The 18,921-nt window shown below is 39.9% G+C and overlaps 1 protein-coding gene across 1 annotated transcript in view; it reads right to left on the minus strand.

The window, feature by feature from the left end:
• The window catches only part of SNTB1 (syntrophin beta 1), a 192,501-nt gene that overhangs the window by 94,243 nt on the left and 79,337 nt on the right, over positions 1 to 18,921 (minus strand). The window contains exon 2 of the mRNA XM_016156574.2: positions 5,054 to 5,276. Within this exon, the coding sequence (XP_016012060.2) occupies positions 5,054 to 5,276 (223 nt within the window). The remainder of the gene's footprint in view (positions 1 to 5,053; positions 5,277 to 18,921) is intronic.

Consider the following 18,921-nt stretch of genomic DNA (forward strand, 5'->3'; position numbering starts at 1 on the left):
GCAACAGCGCCTTCTGTGAATTTTTCACTTGTGCACCATAGAGACGTGCACTATTTTTAAAGAAAGGTTGTGTACATAACTCCATAATTTAACTATGAAGGTCTAAGTGGAGTCTGTTCCTAGCATGCACAGTCATGATGAAAGTTTCATACGCCACTCATATTGGTCCATCTACTTTCACCCACTCATAAGCTTGGTTATTAGGCCCGGTTTCTTTAAGTTTGCTTATCCTGGCAAGATAGAACTGTGTTTTTATTTATTATCTTATTCCCAAGAGGACTTAGTGAAAGATTTCGGAAGACAAGTTTTCGAAAAGGTAAGAATACTGAAAGTGAACAGATCAATATGTTACTTTTCATTTATTAACGTATCATATATTTTTGAAAGTCTGCTTTGTATCAAGTAATTTTCTAGAAAGCTGGATATTAAAATGAAAACATGGGATGCCCCAGACCTCAAGGGTCTTATGATTTAAAGAACCGAGCAGTCACATAAGAAAAAAATTGTAAGCTGTTATAAAGGGTGCTATCATGGCCGAATCTGTGCACAAGGTGTAGTGAGTCCTGTGCTACACCTGTGCCGAGGCTTAAAGGGTGACAAGGAAGTTGACGGGAAGGCAAGTGAAGGCCATGCACAGATTGATTAAGGGTTTCTGGGGCACTGAGGAGGAGGCACAGAGGAGCCGGAGAATTAAGGAAAGATCCAAAATCTTACTGGTTTTTATGCAGTACTGAGGAGTTTTGATATTAGTGAAGGTGACAGAGACTCATTTTGACCAAATGGTTAAGTTTTGAGTGTTTGATGCTCCCTTGGCTGGCTGGGCATAGGGTAGATGGTAAGGGGGTAGGGGAGGAGCAAACTAGAAAGAAATAAAGCACCTGGTAGGAAATACATTCAGCAAGTCTGGAGGACTGATGATGTGGCTTGGACAAGGGCAGTGGCTGTGAGGGGAAGAGATGAATATGAAAAACAAGAGATATTTAAGAGGTAGAATTTTTAAAATGTTGTAATCATTGAAAACCACTAGCAGTGACATGCTATTGTGGATTCGGTGCCTGCTGGGTGACCTTTTTCACAGAAAGAGCAGCAATCCTGCCTGCTGTTCTATGGCTGTTTCTAGTTGAGAAATTGAACATTATAGAGTTTTTAATGCAAACTTTAAGTAGCCGTGTGTCACCAACTGAGGGGATTAGCCCCAAGATGCTGTGACATTTGTCATCGGTTCTCAGGTTTTAGTATCTAGGAGACCATTAACTCCTGGCCATGGTGCTCACGGTTCAGGTGAGCTGTTCTGCCAGGTGCTAGAATATGAGGCAATCAGGTGTCATGATTAAGAAATTGGGCTTGGTGAACAAGCCCTATGCTGTCTGATCTCGGAAACTAAGCAGGGTCAGACCTGGTTAGTCCTTGGATGGGAGACCACCTAGGAAGATTAAGTGCTGTAAGCGTAAAAAAAATTTTAAAATGAGGGATTGTAAGCTGACAAGGGTTGCCTCAACTAAAAATATAGAAAAAAAAAAGAAAAAGAAATTGGGCTTGGTTTCACTTAGGCCTGGCTTGAATCCCAGATCTATGGTTTGCTTCAGTTCTCTTCTCTGAACTGTTTATAAAATAGAGATTAGAGTACCTACTCCTAGGTATTTGGATTAAATGGGATACTTGCTCAAATTTATACGTCAGTGGTGAAACTAAGATTCCATTGTGGATCTAGCTGCCTCCGGAGTCAATGCTCTCCCCTTTTCCTCCTTTCTCTTTTGTATTTAATATGTACATTATCTTCATTATTACTCTTATTGTTTAGAAATGCTACAGTTTCAGTTTCTATGCTTTGGTTTTATTATGGACTTCCTAGTTTTATTCCACTACTATCAGAGGATTGTTTCTGTATTACTTCTACCTTATGGAATTTATTGCATTTTTTGTGACCTAATCGATGGTTAATTTTGTGAACGTTCTATGTGGCTTTGAAAAGAAAGTGTATTCTCTATTACCGGGGGGCTAAGTTTGTGATGCATCAAGATCTCCCTTATTATTTATGTTGTCGGGGTCTTTTATATTCTTATTTACTTTTTGTCCACCTGCCCTGTCCGTGGACTGCCAGTAGTATGTTAAATTACCTAATATTGGTATGTTTCTATTTCTTCTTGCATCTCCTGCAGGTTCTGCTCTAAATGTCGCTGCTCCGTTATCTGATGTGCATTCACAACTGTCGAATGTTCCTTGCGAACTCTGGCCTTTAGCATAAATCAGCCCTTCTTTGTCTTATTTTTGTGCTTATTCAGTCTGCATTTTACCCTGTCATGTTATCAAGATCAAAAGAGACGCTTTTTGCTATTGCTATTAGTTTGCATTTGCCTTGGATGCTTTGCTTATTCCTATATTTTTGGTCATTTAAAAGCACTCTGTGTTAGGGGTGCCTCGTACTCCGCACAGAGCGCACATCTGTGACTGGTACATTACACTCTGCCCAGCGTTCCAGAAAATCCAGGAGTTCCAGAAAATCTTTGTTTTCTTTTTCTTTTCATCTCTTCCTCAGCTAGGATCAAGACCCACCTAAGGCCCTAATATATTTTTTTTAAGTTTTATTAGGTATATTGACAAAACTGTAAGATACTTAAAGTGTACACTGTAGTGATTTGATGTATGTATACATCAGGAAAGGTTAATATTATTATCAGCAGTTTGGGATCTGTGTGGACTGAGGTCCCCTCCTGGATGTTCTGGCTTAGCAGGAGTATCATTCCAGTCCTGCCCTGCTGGTTCTCACACCCTAGCAAGACAGGCTGTCCCCCGCCACCTGGGAGGCCCTAAATACACTCATCACTAGTGGACTTGAAGAGCACTGATAAAAAAAAAAAGTTTGAAAACGCATTTCCTCTAGTAGCTTGACAGAATAAAGTTTCTAGTATTTGAACTAAGACCTGATGACTCCCAAAATATTCTTTAAAATGTAATTAAATGTCTTGAGAGAAATGTTATAACATGTAAGTCCACCGCTGGAATCCTTACTTAAACTCTCCACCAGTGCATTAATCATGTCTACAGTATCTCAGGTTTTCTAGTCTCTGTATTTTTCTGGTAGTGGTAAACTGATACTGTCACTCACTCTACAAGCATGAGTTTGAAATCCAGAGATATCGTACTTTAGCTCCATGATATTTGGAATTAATATGAGCACTGAGCCTAAGTGTTTTCTCTATAGTTGGAGACAATGATAGAAACTCGGAGGGCTGTTAAAAGGATTAATCAGGGTTATAGATTCAAGGACTAGGCAGAAAGCGTGAAGGACCAGGCAGGTAATTAATTAAATCCCCTAAGTGTAAGGCAATAGGAGTGATAGTGAAAGTTCATTTCCTTGTCCAAGGAGGAGCCTTTATTGGACTCCTGTAGGCTGGAGCCCTACCTGCAGATCTGGCCTGATATCACCAGAGCTTCCAATTTTTTGAGAAAAGCAGAAACCCAGATCCTTAAGGTAAAATTTCCCAACTATTCGATGTGGCCGCGAATTCAAATTCCTTTAAAACACTAGCTAGACCATTTAAAAAACATATCTGTGAACTGGGTACAACTGTATGCTGCCACTTTGCAGTCTCTGGTCCGAGTTAATTAGCACGATGCCCAGCACGAATTCATCAAGTCTGAACCCTTGGACATCAGACAGGAAGAAGGGCATGTTTGCTTGGGTGGGCAGGAGGCCAGGGGAGAGGAAATGCACAGAGTAATCAAGACATCGACTGTAGGCCCAGAAAAGCAGCAGAAATCGAGGCGGTGGGGGAAAGAACAGATGGGCGTGGATTATCTAAGAATTCTGCCTCCTTCCCTGTCTGCCCACTCTGACTCATCTGTCGCGATACCCCCTGGCTCTCTCATAGAAGCTGCTGATCTCTGATCCCCATGAAGCTGTAACTGACATAGGAGGGGTGAATCCTGCAGCTGGCTGGAGCCAGAAAGGCCAGCAGCTTCCTTAGGGTGAGCTTATTGGGAAGAGAACAACAACAAAAAAAAGCATCGGGCTGGGGGCCAAGGAGGCAAATTTTGTCCTGCCCTTATTCCTCTTGGCTTTTTCCCCTCAGCAACTCCTGAATCTAGCCAAATACTTCCTTCTGGGGTGGGCTGCAGCTGCCCCACACATGTTCTAAATATGGGCTAGTGGAGTTGTTCCTATTTTTAGCATTTGAATATGGATGCAAAGGTCACCAAGATTCCTCATTTGCTGGCTCAGCTCCCCTCTCTCTTCTCTACCTATCTCTATCTAGTTTTCCTCCAAGAAATGTGTTTTCTGTTCAGACAAATTAAAGTGAGATTTCTGGGGAGAAGAGGGACCCCCTCAAATATTTGCTCATCCTGGCTGGACTCCTCATAATCTCCATGGACTGGGTGGCATATCTGTACTGTGGCACACAACGTCATGTCCCGACTTTGGGAAAAGCATCCCAGGCTTGGACTGGAGCCACTCCTTTCTCTCTAGAGCACAAAAAGAAGATTAGGGGAGAAAATAGCTTTAAATATCCTCCCATCTAACCTTCCAAATACAGAGTCAAGGGCATTGAGGCCCAGAGGGGCTGATTTGCTTACTACTATCTAACATTAATAAGAAATATTAGTATAGCTTATAGTCATGGAAAGTTTTCCTGTGCTACGCATTTCACTCAGAGTTCCTCCTGGAATCCCCATAACACAGTGAGGTATGTATCTCAATTATTCCCATTTTATAGATGACAAAATGGAGGTTTAGTGGTTCGAGAAACTGGCTCATAAAAGGCACATAAACTGGTGATGGCAGACCCAGGGAAGACACGTAGGATTACGACTCCAATTCTTCATCCCTTTCCAGAACCAGAGCTCAGTGTGCAGATTCTTCACAAGGTTAAAAGAAAGGAAGGTGAAAAATGGAAGAAGAGAGGGAGGGAGGCTTGGCCTGAACCCACACTCTCTGTGTCACCGTTTCAGGCTATTCTTTAGATACCGGTGAGTGTTTTAAGGACAGAGGCAGAGCCCGGGCAATAGTCCCCTTCAAACCACCGCAGCCGCAGAGCTCTTTGGCCCTCTTTACCTGTTCTCAGTGTCGGCCAAGGCCATGCTCCGTGTGACGTAGCACATCTTGAGGGGGATGCTTTTCCGGTCTCTATGGAAGGAGAAAGACTGTGACGACGGTGACAGAGGATCTGAGGAACTGCTTCCTAACCGAGGGGATTCGGGGGGAGGCGTTTCCCACCCAATCTCGGACACTGGGGAGCCCTTCTTCACGTAGGGTGTGGCCTCTCGCATGTACTTCACTGCAAGAAAAAAAAAAAGACAACAATAAGCTTTTTAAGTACATCTGGAAAGTCTGAGTGCATATTTTCGAAACTCACATTAGACGAGCTCTTAATACCGAAGCTCTTAAATTCTGAACAAGATTCAGAATTTTTGCTCCTCCCATAATAGTTATCCTGTATTTAAATGATATAACTGAATTTTAATATTTGCTATTATGATGACCTGAACTTGAGAATTATTGCCTGTTTTTATCAATCAGTACAACTTCTATCTTTTCAGATTATAAGTTGCATTTTGGGAAAGTGGCTGAGAAATTAATGGACAGAGAACAAGAAAGTGTAACTTAGGGTAAAAGACACAGTTATTCAGTTTGGTTGTAGGGAATCTGATGGCCACATTCATTATCCATGTCATTTTTCTGTTGAGAAATAAGGACAGACTTTTCAATTTAATAGAGCTAAGAACTATATGAAAAGAAATAAAGAGAAGAACACTTATTCTGTGATCATAAAAATCTGTAATAGCAAAAAGATTATATGTAAGAGCTGAAAACTAAGAACAACCTAAATGTCTACTATAAAAAAGACAGATTTAATAAATTGTAAGCATTCAATATAATCATTTTGAAAAGTGGATATAGATGTGTTGATGTAGAAAGATCTGTAAGGTCTATTATTAATTTTTAAAAAAGTAGAGAGCAAAACATATAGTGTAATCTTTTTGCGTTTAAAATGGTAAATATACATGCTTGTATATCTATGGCTATTTCTGGAAACACAAGAAAATGTTAAAGTAGTTAGCTCTGGGTAATGGAGATAAGAGTCAAGATAATGGAGGAATAGATCTTTACTATTCATTTATTACCTTTTTATACCATTTTTCATGTGTATATATTACTTTATGAAATTTAAAGAAACAAAAACACTTTAAGAGTTGAATGAAACAGACAAATTCTGCTCTCTGATAGATCTGCTTGGTCTTAAGAAGTTATTAGCATATTCTAAATTTAAGCATTTGGTTCTTAGACAGCTTCTGAGTTGACAGGGCGACTAGATTCTTGGAACATGCAATATAAACCTTCATATCCTTCCACCACTCAGTCTGGGGAGAGGAGGACTGGAGGGGGAGTTCCGCTGCTTGGGGAAGGACTCGGCTAAGTCCTGTGCAGGTATCTGCTATTACAAATGGCAGTGGATTGGAATGGGTGCAAACGAGGGGGCATTGCCGCTAGATCTTTGATGATTCGAGTCCACACACTAGTGCCTTCACTGTGCAAGACATGGAGCCAGGTTCACGGAGAGTGCAGAAGTGGAAAACACATAGTTTCCATCCTCAAAAATTACAAAATCATGGGCGACTGTACTGCATGCTGTCGATGTCGCATCGGCTCCCCTTTATCAGCAGGGCGCCTATGTCGTAACTGTCGTGTGTTGGCTGAGAACAACTCACAGCTGCACCACTGCTCTGGAGAACTGAGCTGAGCCTCAAAGAAGCCATAGGCTTGCTGCCCCATCCCCCAGACAGAGGCTCTGCTTCCAGGGAACCCACCTATGACATAGCCACATAAGACTAGTATATAAACCATAACACAGAGGGGAACGAGCTAGTTTTATAGAGGAATAAAGTTCCTTAGAGGAACTCATGAGAAAAATGGATCTAGGTACACGAGTGAAAGATTAGGCTCAGAACAAATAAGCAGACCAAACACACCCAGGGGCATTCAATGTGGATCTATATTTGCAGAACCAATCATAGTTATCAAAAACAGCCATATTAATTCAAGACAGAGGAGATGTCATTTAGCACCAACATGTATTTGAAAATGAGATTTCAGAGTCTTAACTGAACATCAATGAAATTAGGAGAATATAATAGCTCCACGGTTGCTGAAAACTTGTTAGCACAGGTTATAGTTACAGAAGGAAAATGTTATTCTTGGCCACTGTTTTCTAAGGAATACTGTTTATTTCTGGGTAATATATCTAAAGAGGAAAACAGACATACCTAAAACAAATGAAGAAAATTTAGGGGGACAGATTGATTTAAGCTGTCCAAAGCTGAAGCAGACCTATTTTGAAGATACTGAATTTTTCATCTCTGAAATGCTTTAGTGAGAAGCTGGAACACTGCTTAGCTTTGTATATTATAGAATTATACTTATTGGTATATAAGAAATTCAAGTATCACTGAGACCGTTTGAAGATTCTCCTTTAATTGCATTATTATCTTTCTGGCTGGAGTAGGGGATGAGTGTTATACAGTGAGAATCCAGGGAGGCTTCATGGAATAGGTTGCCTTTGAACTTGGCCTTAAAGGGTAGCTAGGACTTAAAAAAGTAGAGATAACAACAACAACAACCCTTCTTTTATATAAGGTACTCTGGTTTATACTTTTTAACACAATTCTGTAGGCAAGAGGAGTTGCACCTCAATTTAAAAGAGGGATAAAAGAAGGAACATTTATCATATACCTAATGACGTGCCAAGTATGGAACCAGGTACTTCATATAGCTTTCTACATTAAGCTTCAAAATAACCATTTAAAGTCTCCTTGGACTTAGAAAACTAAGTCCAAGGAGGAAATGGGTAATGGATCTTTCATTTATCTAGTATCTGTGTAGCCACAAACAATAAAATAATACATTGCTATCCCTTTCAGACTCTGCTACAAAAAGTCTTACAGAGTGACTTTAATTCTGGTGGACAATAGGAGCTTTACATAGGTTATCCCTTGCAAAACTAATATTATTTCACACATTAGCACATCAAGGCTCAGAAGTTAGCTTATGTGGAGTCACGTGGCCGGTAAGTGGTGGAGCCGGGGTTTGATTTCCCAGAGATCATATTCTTTCATGAAATCTGGCCACCCCACCTAGATGAAGGATGCAAAAGGAGAAGCTAATAGTTCTGGACTTTATTCTGTAGGCAGTGGTGACAGCCATGGTGGCCTACGAACAAGAGAATGGCAGAATCAGAGGTCAGCTTTAGAGAGAACTCCCAAAAAGTCAGATTGAGTACACTAGAGGAAAAAAATATTGAGGTAGGTCCATAATGTCATCGGAGGTTACTGCCAGAGGTAACCTGAGAAATGTTCGAAATATCCATACAAGGTATGAGAAGTCCCAGGAATGTATAGCTTGATCCATTCATGGGCAGAGGATTGGGAACCATAGCAGGTCTTAGCTTAGCAGCAATTATTTACCAAGTAGCCACTTCCTGTGTGGCATAGAACTTGGAAAAATTACAAAGGAGAGAAAACATAGTAATTCCTTAAAGAAAGGGCACCTCATTGGAAATGACATTCAGCACAGAGTAATCTTTCTAACTGAACAACTAAAAATAAAGACAGAGAAAATAAGTTAACAGGGTGGGTATGATAACTTAAAGATTTATTCACTCAGCCAAAATTCATCAGTCAAATTTTATGTTCTGAGGACTGTTCTTTCCATGAGACATGATAAGAAACGGTCTCATTAAAAGGTGTTTAAGCCTAGAAAAGGAGGAATGGAAGTGAGGAGATGACGTGAATTCTTGTGTTAAATCTTAAACTTAGTTTAAGGAGGTTCAGATACGTTTCTATGGATTTGGCGGAATCCAATGCAAGTCATTTCTAAGTGAAGGCGATTTCATCCTACGCTTCAAAAAGTCCCTATGAATCATTTTCAAGGGCGATGAACAGCATAAAATCTCAGAAAATGTTGAACACAAGGAAACAAGACACCATGAACAAGAACCAGTAAAAATCACTGATAGCAGTGAGAGTCGCGCACAGACCACGACGCAACGAGTATGCTTACTGTGTGCAAAGAAACAAAAGCTTGGGATAATCTTCTAGAGAGTATTTTTTAAAAAGCAACCTAACAGATAGGTAAAATAATCAAACAAAATATCCACTAGTAATAGTAATAGTAGTAATATAACCAAAATTAAGACTTCAATAATCATTTCAGAGGAATTAGTGAGTGAATTGTAGATCAGAAGAAATTATACGGAATGTAGCACAAAGGTACAAAAAATAAAAACTGGAAAATATGGAATAGAGATGAAGAGATGTAACGGATGAAGTGAGAAGGTCTAGTGTGTGTTTAACTGGAGCCCTGAAGGACAGGGTTAGAGGTTGAGAATGTTCCAGATAGAAACACATCAACTCACGAGTTCAAGAAACCTGTCTTGATTTTGCTAAACCATCCAGACAACAGATACAAAGTAGTCCTGCTTTGTACCTCAGGCAGGCTAAATGGCTTGTGTTTTCCTTAGAACCTCTGTTTCTTTTGAGAGTTTAAAAGATCACCTCTGCCTTTTACCAGTGTTGTGAGGAAGCCTCAACGAAATCCTTAAACGAGCCTTGAGATCTCCGATACCCCAGAAAACAAAATTTTCAATTTCAAGGAAATAGTAGAGACTAAGAGAGATTATCATCGTTGCTCCTAAGCAAGATACGCTTTAAAACCACTTTTCAGAAGTTGACACATTATATCTGCTTCCATACCACTGGGCGGGATGTAGTTCCACTTCTAGATGGAAAAGAAATTTATTTTCAACTCTGGATAACCCTGAGCCGGCCCAGCTTAGACCTGGATGGACACAGGAAATCGTTACTGTGGAAGAAGAGAATAGATATTAGGGAGCAGCTCTCAGGGTTTGCCAGAGGGAGACCACCCTAATTCCAGCAGCTTAACACGTGAGACTTTATAACACATAAATACAAGTAAATAACACATAAATAAATGTGTTGGAGCAATCAGGAAAAAAAAAACACACACACACACACACAATGACTAGGTCCCATGAACTTCGATAGGTGTTTCTTGTGTATTAAACGCATATGAACCTGGGAACAACCCTATGATACAGACATTGTAATCACCCCCATTTTAGCAGACACTGCAGTAAGCGAGAGGTTATATCGTATACCCAAGATGTAGAGCTAGAAAGTGGCACGTACAGGAGTCAAATCCAGACAACCTGGCTCCAGAGACCTACTTTTAACCATGAAGCAAACTGTTTCTCACACTTAAAAAAAAATTAAGGGTGTGTGCGTGTGTGTATGTGCACATACTTAAGCCAACATTTTTATGTACTGGGAGAAAACATCCAATTAAGAGGCTATTGCCTGTAACATAAGAGAGATTGATTTTGTAAGCCCGAACTATTAAACTATGGCATTTCAATAAATGCCTTTTAAGACACCGTAATATGTGTTCGTAATAGAGGGTTTAACCTGGCAGAAATGAACAGCTAGCGTCTGCATAATTACACCTCCACGTGCACACAGACAGTAATTTCAGGCAAAGAACTGTTGAAAGGATTCAAGAAACAGCCAGCTCCAGGTTCAGTGCGCCTCATAATCAGAACTAATTAATAACCCATGCCCTTTCTGGGCATCATGAATTAAAAACTGTGGTTGAGCAATTAAAATTCCAATCTTCAGTTGCAAAAAAAAAAAAGAAAAGGTGGAGGTGAGCAGGAAGAAGTGGTGTTCAAACCAATAATACACCAAGTTACTTTCAATATGTTTCCAGTTTTTCATCCGAAGGACAAGCAGTTGTGAAAATTTCAAAAGAACACTCAGTAATGCCCAAGTTTGCGAAAGCCCTGAGATACAATTAAATCTTTGTTGGGGCAGCCAGATGACATTTGAAAGGAAAAGCACACACAGGCTACTAATGAGGAAATGCTTTAGGCAAATCCAATCAACCCTCCTACCGGGCTGGTTTCCGAGGAGCCAGAAAGTCCCTCTGCGATGTGCAAGAATTCTTCTTAAAAATATCAACAAAAACAACAAAAAAGAGACTTCCAGATTACAGGAAGGAAAAGAAATATCTCATTACTATAGGCGATGTGAACACAAAATGTACAATTTCTAATGTGATTAAAGGAAAAGCTGGAGGCAGGAAACCTGAGTATTTGGACCTTTGCTGAAACTTCCAGGTTGGTGACAGGTTGTTGACAGTGGGATTTGCTGACAAAAATGCAATCTAAAACGTTCCCTGAGTGACATTTCCTAGGTCATCTTAGAAAGGAAAGATGCAGAGGGAGATCGTTAATATTTCCAAAAGACCAAGAAATGATGGAGGAGGTAATATAAGCTTCCCAGAAGCTAAAGCTAATCTTTCAGGAGGCTGAGCGCTGAGGTGCGACGGAGAATTGGCCTTGGGACTTGGAGACTTGGACTGCGCTGCCGGCTCAGCCACTAACTAGCTCTTCGGCCCTGGGCAAGTCACTTCACCACCCAGACGTCATTTTCTTGGCCTGTCAAAGAGGAAAATAGGGTCCCTACCTTTCAAACATTCTGTGATTCTATGGGAAGCTGCCTCTGCTGACAATATTAAATATATGTATATTTTTCTGATCTCATCTTACCGTTTATGTCATCACCAACAAATGGCTCTGTTAAAATGGGTGCTGAACTCTTAGGCCCTGCACATCCTGTGTCTTCTTACTTTTTCCCAAACCCTACAGACATCTGACAGTTATGAAAATAATCCTGCCAGTTGAGCTGATGTACTCGGGTTACTTGTTCTTTGGTTTGGAAGAGTTTTGTAAAAGAATAGTTGTTTTCATTCACTTACCACTATTTTTCTTCCATTATTCTGCCAGGTGAATTTTTGACAGCAGGATTTTAAAAGACATTTGAAGAACGGCCAAAGGGTTCTCGTGAGGTCATTAGGACCTCGTGGGTGAAGGTGCTGTGTTTCGACATATGGAGTCAGGAGTAAAATAAACTGGGTATGAGTTGCTGAGCAACCTTCACTCTCCAAGAAATAACCATCTCAAAATTACCCTATTTTGCAGAGTGCAGTTATTCCATGTGGCCTGCCTCGATTCTTTGACCAAGCAAGATCGCCGTCCCCAGAGATGCTAACTAGACCCAAGTATCTCATCTTATGAGTCCTACAACCACCCAGAAGAACAGCAATTGGTTTAGTTACCCGTTAATTCAACGAATGTTTAATGAATTCCTTCCGTGAGCGGGGCTCTGAGTATTTGAGCTATCCCAGTGAACAATGCAGATTAGAGGTGCTTGTCCTGAGGTGCTTCCCTTCTCATGTGCATGTTGGGGTCTGGGGTGGACATATTAAATAAATAGACAAATATAGGGCACTGCTCTGAAAGACACACACACTAGAGGACTTGGGTCTGTCCCAGTTCACACAGAGCCATTCACCACCTGGCTCCTGCCCACTTCCTGTCCTCATCTCAGTTGATTACCTGTTGGCTCCCATGGTTTGCATGCGAGCCATAGAGAAGTATTGTTTCATTCTCTGAACGCACCAAGTTCTCTCCTGCATCTGTTCTTGGCATATGCGGTTTCCTCTGCATGAAAACCTTTCTGGTAAAGGTCTCTCTAGTTCCTGTTAAGTCTCAATTTAGGAAAGACCTCCTTCCTGAAGTCCTCCAGGCATGCCTCCCTTCGGCTCCACCCACGCTTTTAGGCAACCTCCACTGATATCCACAGCATCAGGACACACACGTTATGATGACGGCTTATGCCATGCAAGGCACTGTGTGGATCGTCTGACAAACATTTAAATGCTTACGCATCACATGCAGTTATCTGTTTGCTCGTGGGCGTCTCTGGTGGAAACATAAGGTCCGCAAAGTCCAGTGACAACAGAAGTTAAAACTCTAGACTCTGGGGCCATTCTGCTTAGTTTCAAATTTGACTCTACCACCTGCCAACTGTGGCAGTTAACTGAGAGCTCAAATTTTTTCAGCCACTCAATGTCTCCATTTCTCCATCTGTAAAATGGGGACAAATAGTAGTGCCTACCTCAAAGAGTTGCTATGGGGATTTAATGAGATAACAGATACAAAGGGCTTAGCACGGAGTCCAGCACAATGAGGAGTGCTCATGAGTGTTAGGGGGAAAAAAAATTGATATTCACATCTATATCCACGGCAATTAACATAATTGACTGGCTGTAAAACATGGAATTGTGGAGCAAATGAATGACAAAGTTTAATAGAATCTCCGAGACATAAATTGTTTTGCAGATCTGTTCTTTAGGAGGAAGAGTCTTATAACTGAAGCAGCAGTGGCCACAGAGGATGTCACTTGTTCAAGGTTTCAAGACAATGAAGTTAATGATGAGATGCAGAAATCCATGTCTCTATCCTGTAGATCGAGGGCTGGCAAGTTTCCTCGAAAGGGCCAGATGGAAAATTTGGGGAGGGGCTTTGTGGACCTTACGGTCTCTGTCTTAACTACTTCATTCTGCACAATAGCATGAAAAAAGCCACAGACGACACGTAAACAAATCAATATGGCTTCATCCCAATGACACCTTATTGGCAATGGGCCCGATTTGACCTGTGGGCTGGTTTGCCAACTCCGGCTGCAGCACAATAACAAGAATCAGCGATTACTGACTACTAACCACAGATCGGGCCCTGCGCTACATGTGCGAAGTATTCTGGCTCATCTAAAACTAATTCTATGAATCAGGAATATTATGATGTCCACTCTCCAAGCAAGGGGGGGGGGGGTGTGGCATGGGATGCTGAAATGACTTGCTCAAGGTCACGCGGCAGCAAATGGCAAGGTGGTGTTTGATCTGTCCAGCTCCCAGGCTTCCCAGTCCTCATCACTTTACCATGCTCTATCCTCGTGCCCTGGGTGCTACCTCTACACATGGCCACATGTTCATGCCTGAATCCTGTTTGTCCAACCTCAAAAATTTTAGACAACATGCTTTTAAAAAGACCTTTTTATCTGAAATATTTTTCTTTTGTTTCTTTTCTTATATAGAACCCAAACCTTATCCCAATGATTTGTATTCACTGGTCATGGCTCTACTCTGCAGAGATACACCAAGAATCTTGAGCATCTCATAAACTGATAAAATATAAATGTTTGTCTTTAGATAAAAAGACAAGCCTGGTTAAAAGAAGCTGCAGCTACTGCTCAGATGTTTTTAGGCTCCTGGTCCACATTCTCTCAGAGCCTAAAGGTGGTGACGGACAAACCAAAAGTATGATAGGCATGAAAAATGTTGCTTTTACTACTTCAGGCTCCTAGGTAGCTGCTGGGAGAGACATCCAAAGCCTTAGGTTAAAAAAATTAAGATTTTAAAGGTCTCAAACAGGCCGAAATTAAAAAGATGAAATGTAATAGAGATAAGATAGAAAGTTTTGTCACTGCATATTCAAAATAAAATCACAATAACATGTACGTGACTTTACGTTTATGTCACATGGAGAATGTTCTTATAAGCATTTCATGTGAAGGAAGGTTCTAGGGATGTCCATGGCTATAGTTGTCATATAAAGTAATAGAATGTTAGGCCGTACTGGTAGAAGCATGGTGTTCAGTAAAAGAGAAGAGAGTTCTCCTCGTTAGCACCTTGATCAGCCCATACCTGAAGCCCTCATAGGTTAGACAATATTTAAATGAGGACAAGGAGAGTGAGCAGGTTGTGGACAGAATCAATAACTGAAGAAAACATAAATGACAGACATGAGAGCACAGCAGTGAACGGCATAGACTCTGGAGTCTGTTTGCTGGGGTGCAATTCCCAGCCCTTTTATCGCCTACCTCTGGGGCGTTGGACAAATTACTTAATTTTCTCATGTGTTATTTCTTCCACCGTCTCACAGTACTGTTGTGAGGATTAAATGAGTAATAAAAGTAAAAAAGAATCATAAGAACTTGGCATTAGTAAATGTCATAAGGATCAGTTATCATTATTAAAAGCTGACCTATACAAGAGAAAATTGAGGAGCCTAAGAAACAGAGGGCTGGGCTAAACTCACTTTGTGTATCTCTGCAGAGTGGAGCCATGATCAGCGAATACAAATTACCTGGGTCCAATATAAGAAAACACCGTGAGGCAGTGAATTCCCTATTGCTAGTGACATTCAAGCAGAAACTGGAAGAGCCATCTCCCGGCCACGCTGCAGAAAGGATTCTTCTGCTCTGTGGAAGAACAGATTGTTTCTAAAATCCTTTTAACCTGTCATGTTCTATGTTCTTTCTGTGATGGCTGACTGTGGGGCCTAACCTAGAGACTCCAACACAGTGAGCACAGGTCAAGGGCGTGTACCATAAATGTACGCTGTACACTTCCTTATCACCATATGCTTATTAGCTACATATTAGTTAAGTGACCATGGGACAGTCTATTAAGCTATCCGAGTCTTAGAATGCTCATTTACAAGATGAGGAAAAACTGCCTTCCTTAAAGAAACAATACAATGTATTCATTTCCTAAAGGAGCCCCATCGTCAGAGGATCTGAGTTCAAATCCCAAATTTTCCACTTAACAAGCTGGGCTTCTTTGAGCAAAGTATACAACCTCTCTGCACCTCAGTGTCCTCACCTGATAATAACAGGGTGTATCTCACAGAATTGTTATGAGGATTAAATAATTTTTTAGAATGTATAAGAATCCCTTAGAATAGTGTCTGGCACATACTTAGTATCCACATTTCACTCTTATTATTATGTTGTTGCTATTATTGTTATGAAACTTAAAGGAAAATATGTATTGCACAGATACCAATCTCTTTCCTAATACTAGAACTATCAAAATCATAAATGCTTGAAAGTCTCATTTCATTCATGCATTCATCACACGTGAATTAAGCCCCTACTTTGTGCACCATGTGGGACTAGCCATGAATTATCAGTTGAACGTTCAAGTTCCTGCTTCTGAGAGTTTTATAATCTGCCAGGGAGGAAAGGTATACAAACCTAAATCCTGGGAATTGCCATGAACTATATCATTCAATTGACACACACACAAAAATAGTCTAAAGTGTGTTCATCAGATATTGTTAAGTGCTGACAGGATATGAATTAATGAACAATGTCTACGAACTCTATCCCTCAACAATTTGCCAGCAGGCTCCTCATCACCACAAATATTCATAATTTCTCTTCCTTGGGGGTATACAGTAACTATTTTAATAGTTATACCCTAACATCTGAAGACAGGAAGAGAGTAATGGGCAGAAAGGATATCTGAACACCTATGTCCTAATATTGTTTTTACTCTTTCCTAGACAGAAGATCATATGCGAACAGGTCTCATGTCAAAAGGCAGGAAGTACTGCTCCCACTTCCTCCTTACAGGTATCTCTGTAAAATAAACCTCTGTTATTCCAGGTGTAGCTCGGTAATAACACTGTGCAAATCAAATCTGGGGCTCCGTAAATTTGTAGTTACTCTGCAGAGGCAGAAGCCCAGAGTCATAAAGCTTTTCCAAAAGAAACCACATTAAGTAAACAAAATATCATTACCAAGGGCAGATCAACTCAGGTCTGAGACGTTTTTTCCATCCTGGCCCGGATATGCCGCAGACCCAAAGCAATCACAGAGGCATCTGCAGGTACAGGAAATGGTGCAGGGGACTTTGAAAAATCAGGGTCCATCAAACTGGACAATGTCATGAATACCTGCTATTTCCAGAGTGCTTTACAATTTAAAGCATTTCCACATGCACAGTCTCGTTTCATGTTTATCATCTGAACTATGTATGAACTAAAACTGTAAGTCTGACTGCATTTATTTGCTTGAGACTTCCACGACCCAGGGCTAACAGCCTAACAACTTTCCCCATCAAATTTGATCCCCTCCCAAGCACACAGATGCACTCACAAACACATCGTGTTCCACAGGACTAATGCCTATTGGACTCATCACATGCACTGGATTTTCTCCTAAGGCCAAACTTAGCTTGGACTTGCTTATAACCTTCTGGGGAGAGGAATTGCCAAGAACTATAAGAAATAGGTCAGGATGACAGAGGAGAGGCCTAAGCAAGCTTCTTGGATCTGAATGTCAGAGCCAGGAGAATAAAACCTCACAGGGTTTTCCTTTAAACCTCTAGAAGTTTCCCTTGATTCTGAACAGTCAACATGGAGGGCTCGTTTTTGTTGTCTGTCTGTTTTGCTTTTCACAGAGGTAAGGAAGGGTCGAAGGTGAGCATCAGCTTACAGATACAACTTTATACATACATACAACAAACAAGAACCATAAAAAAATTAACGATAAAAAAGATGGGTAAATTTAGGTTCAGCGAGTTTAAGTATCTTGCCTCAAGTAAGCAGCAAACCCGGAATTTTATCCCTTGTGTTCTAAATCTAATATCTGATCTAAAATCTAATAACCACAGCTATAACAATATAATTGGTTCAAGTGACATGGAGACATAGGCTAGAGTATCATGACTAATGGGTAACGAATTGCTACTGATGCTTGGAAAATCTACAGATATTGGAGGACTTTAAATTCATAAACTTTGTAATGATTTTATCAGAATTTGAATTATCGAAATATTCCAAATCTGTTATAAGGGGAAACTCTAAAGGTAGGACAGAAAAGACTAAAAACAAACAAACAAACAAACAAACAAACAAAAACCCCAGACAATCCTCTGAAGTATTTGATGAAATAAAAAGAGGTAATAGAAAATCAGTATTCTAAATAAAAGAAGAATAAGAGATGAAAAAGATTTCAAAGATAAAAAACTAACATTTAGATAGATTCGTGATAATAAATTTTAAGACTTAAATGAAATGCACAAATTATTAGGAAAAAAATAAACTTAGTAAAACTGACCTAAGTAGAAATGGGAAGCATGACTAGTCCTATAACTCTTAAAGGGATCAAAATGCTGGTTAATATCCTTCCCACAAAGAAGAGACCAGACCAGAGTTTATTAGTGAATTCTACCAAATTTTTAAGAATCGATCATTCGAATCTTAAACTATTTCAAAAAACAAAGAAAAAGCTTCCCCAATTTATACTATGAAGCTACTATAACATTAATAATGAAACCAGATGAAAAAATCAGAAAGAAAAATTGTTTAGAATTTTTGCACTTATGATTTTCATTTATAAATATAAGTGCAAAAATTCTATAAACAAATTATTAGCAAAACAAGTCTAGCAGTATATGTAGAAGACAGCGTGTAGGTGGTTTGGGGGAATTATGGGACCTTTCCTTAAGGGGTCTGGGGCCTTAGAGTGATAAAATGTAAAGTATACAAAGTTTTTTTAAATGAGTTTTAAATTATGCAATATTTAAAGTTGTTATTTACATTGATACAGTTCAAGTACTCTTTCAGCCTACAGAAAATTGTTGAGATTCATACTTAGAGTTAATAAACCATATTACTATATTAGCACTTGTTTATCAACAACATCATGAACCATAAAATTGATTGGACATATTTTTCAGGATGTTTACTCCTGGCTTGTTAAAACTCTGGTTTTAGTCTCTGCCAAATAAATACCTGGGTTCCAGTGTTCTACTAATATCTATGTTTTGTCCTTTGAACAAGTCAAAAAGGTTTGTGGTTTAGATTCTTCCATAAGTGCAGGCAGATATGCCTTAAAACATTTTCTGGTGTTTGCTTTGAGATTCGTATTGTTACCTAGACAAAACTGCCTTTTAGACTATTTCTAAATAGTGTTAAGTATTATCCAATTGAATATTTATAGCAAATAAACATTAAATCCTCACTTAATGTCATCGATAGGTTCTTAGAAACTGGTACTTTTAAGTGAAACGTCAGATAACGAAACTCATTTTACCCTAGGCTAGATGATACAAACAAGAGTTAAGTTTCTACAGCGTATTTCTGGTCACAGAAACATAACTGAACTTCTAAATCAAGACCCAAAACACTTCTAATATTAAACGTTGAAACTAAT

This window comes from Rousettus aegyptiacus, unplaced genomic scaffold, assembly GCF_014176215.1.
Source record: "Rousettus aegyptiacus isolate mRouAeg1 unplaced genomic scaffold, mRouAeg1.p scaffold_m13_p_15, whole genome shotgun sequence".
Lineage (NCBI taxonomy): Eukaryota > Metazoa > Chordata > Mammalia > Chiroptera > Pteropodidae > Rousettus > Rousettus aegyptiacus.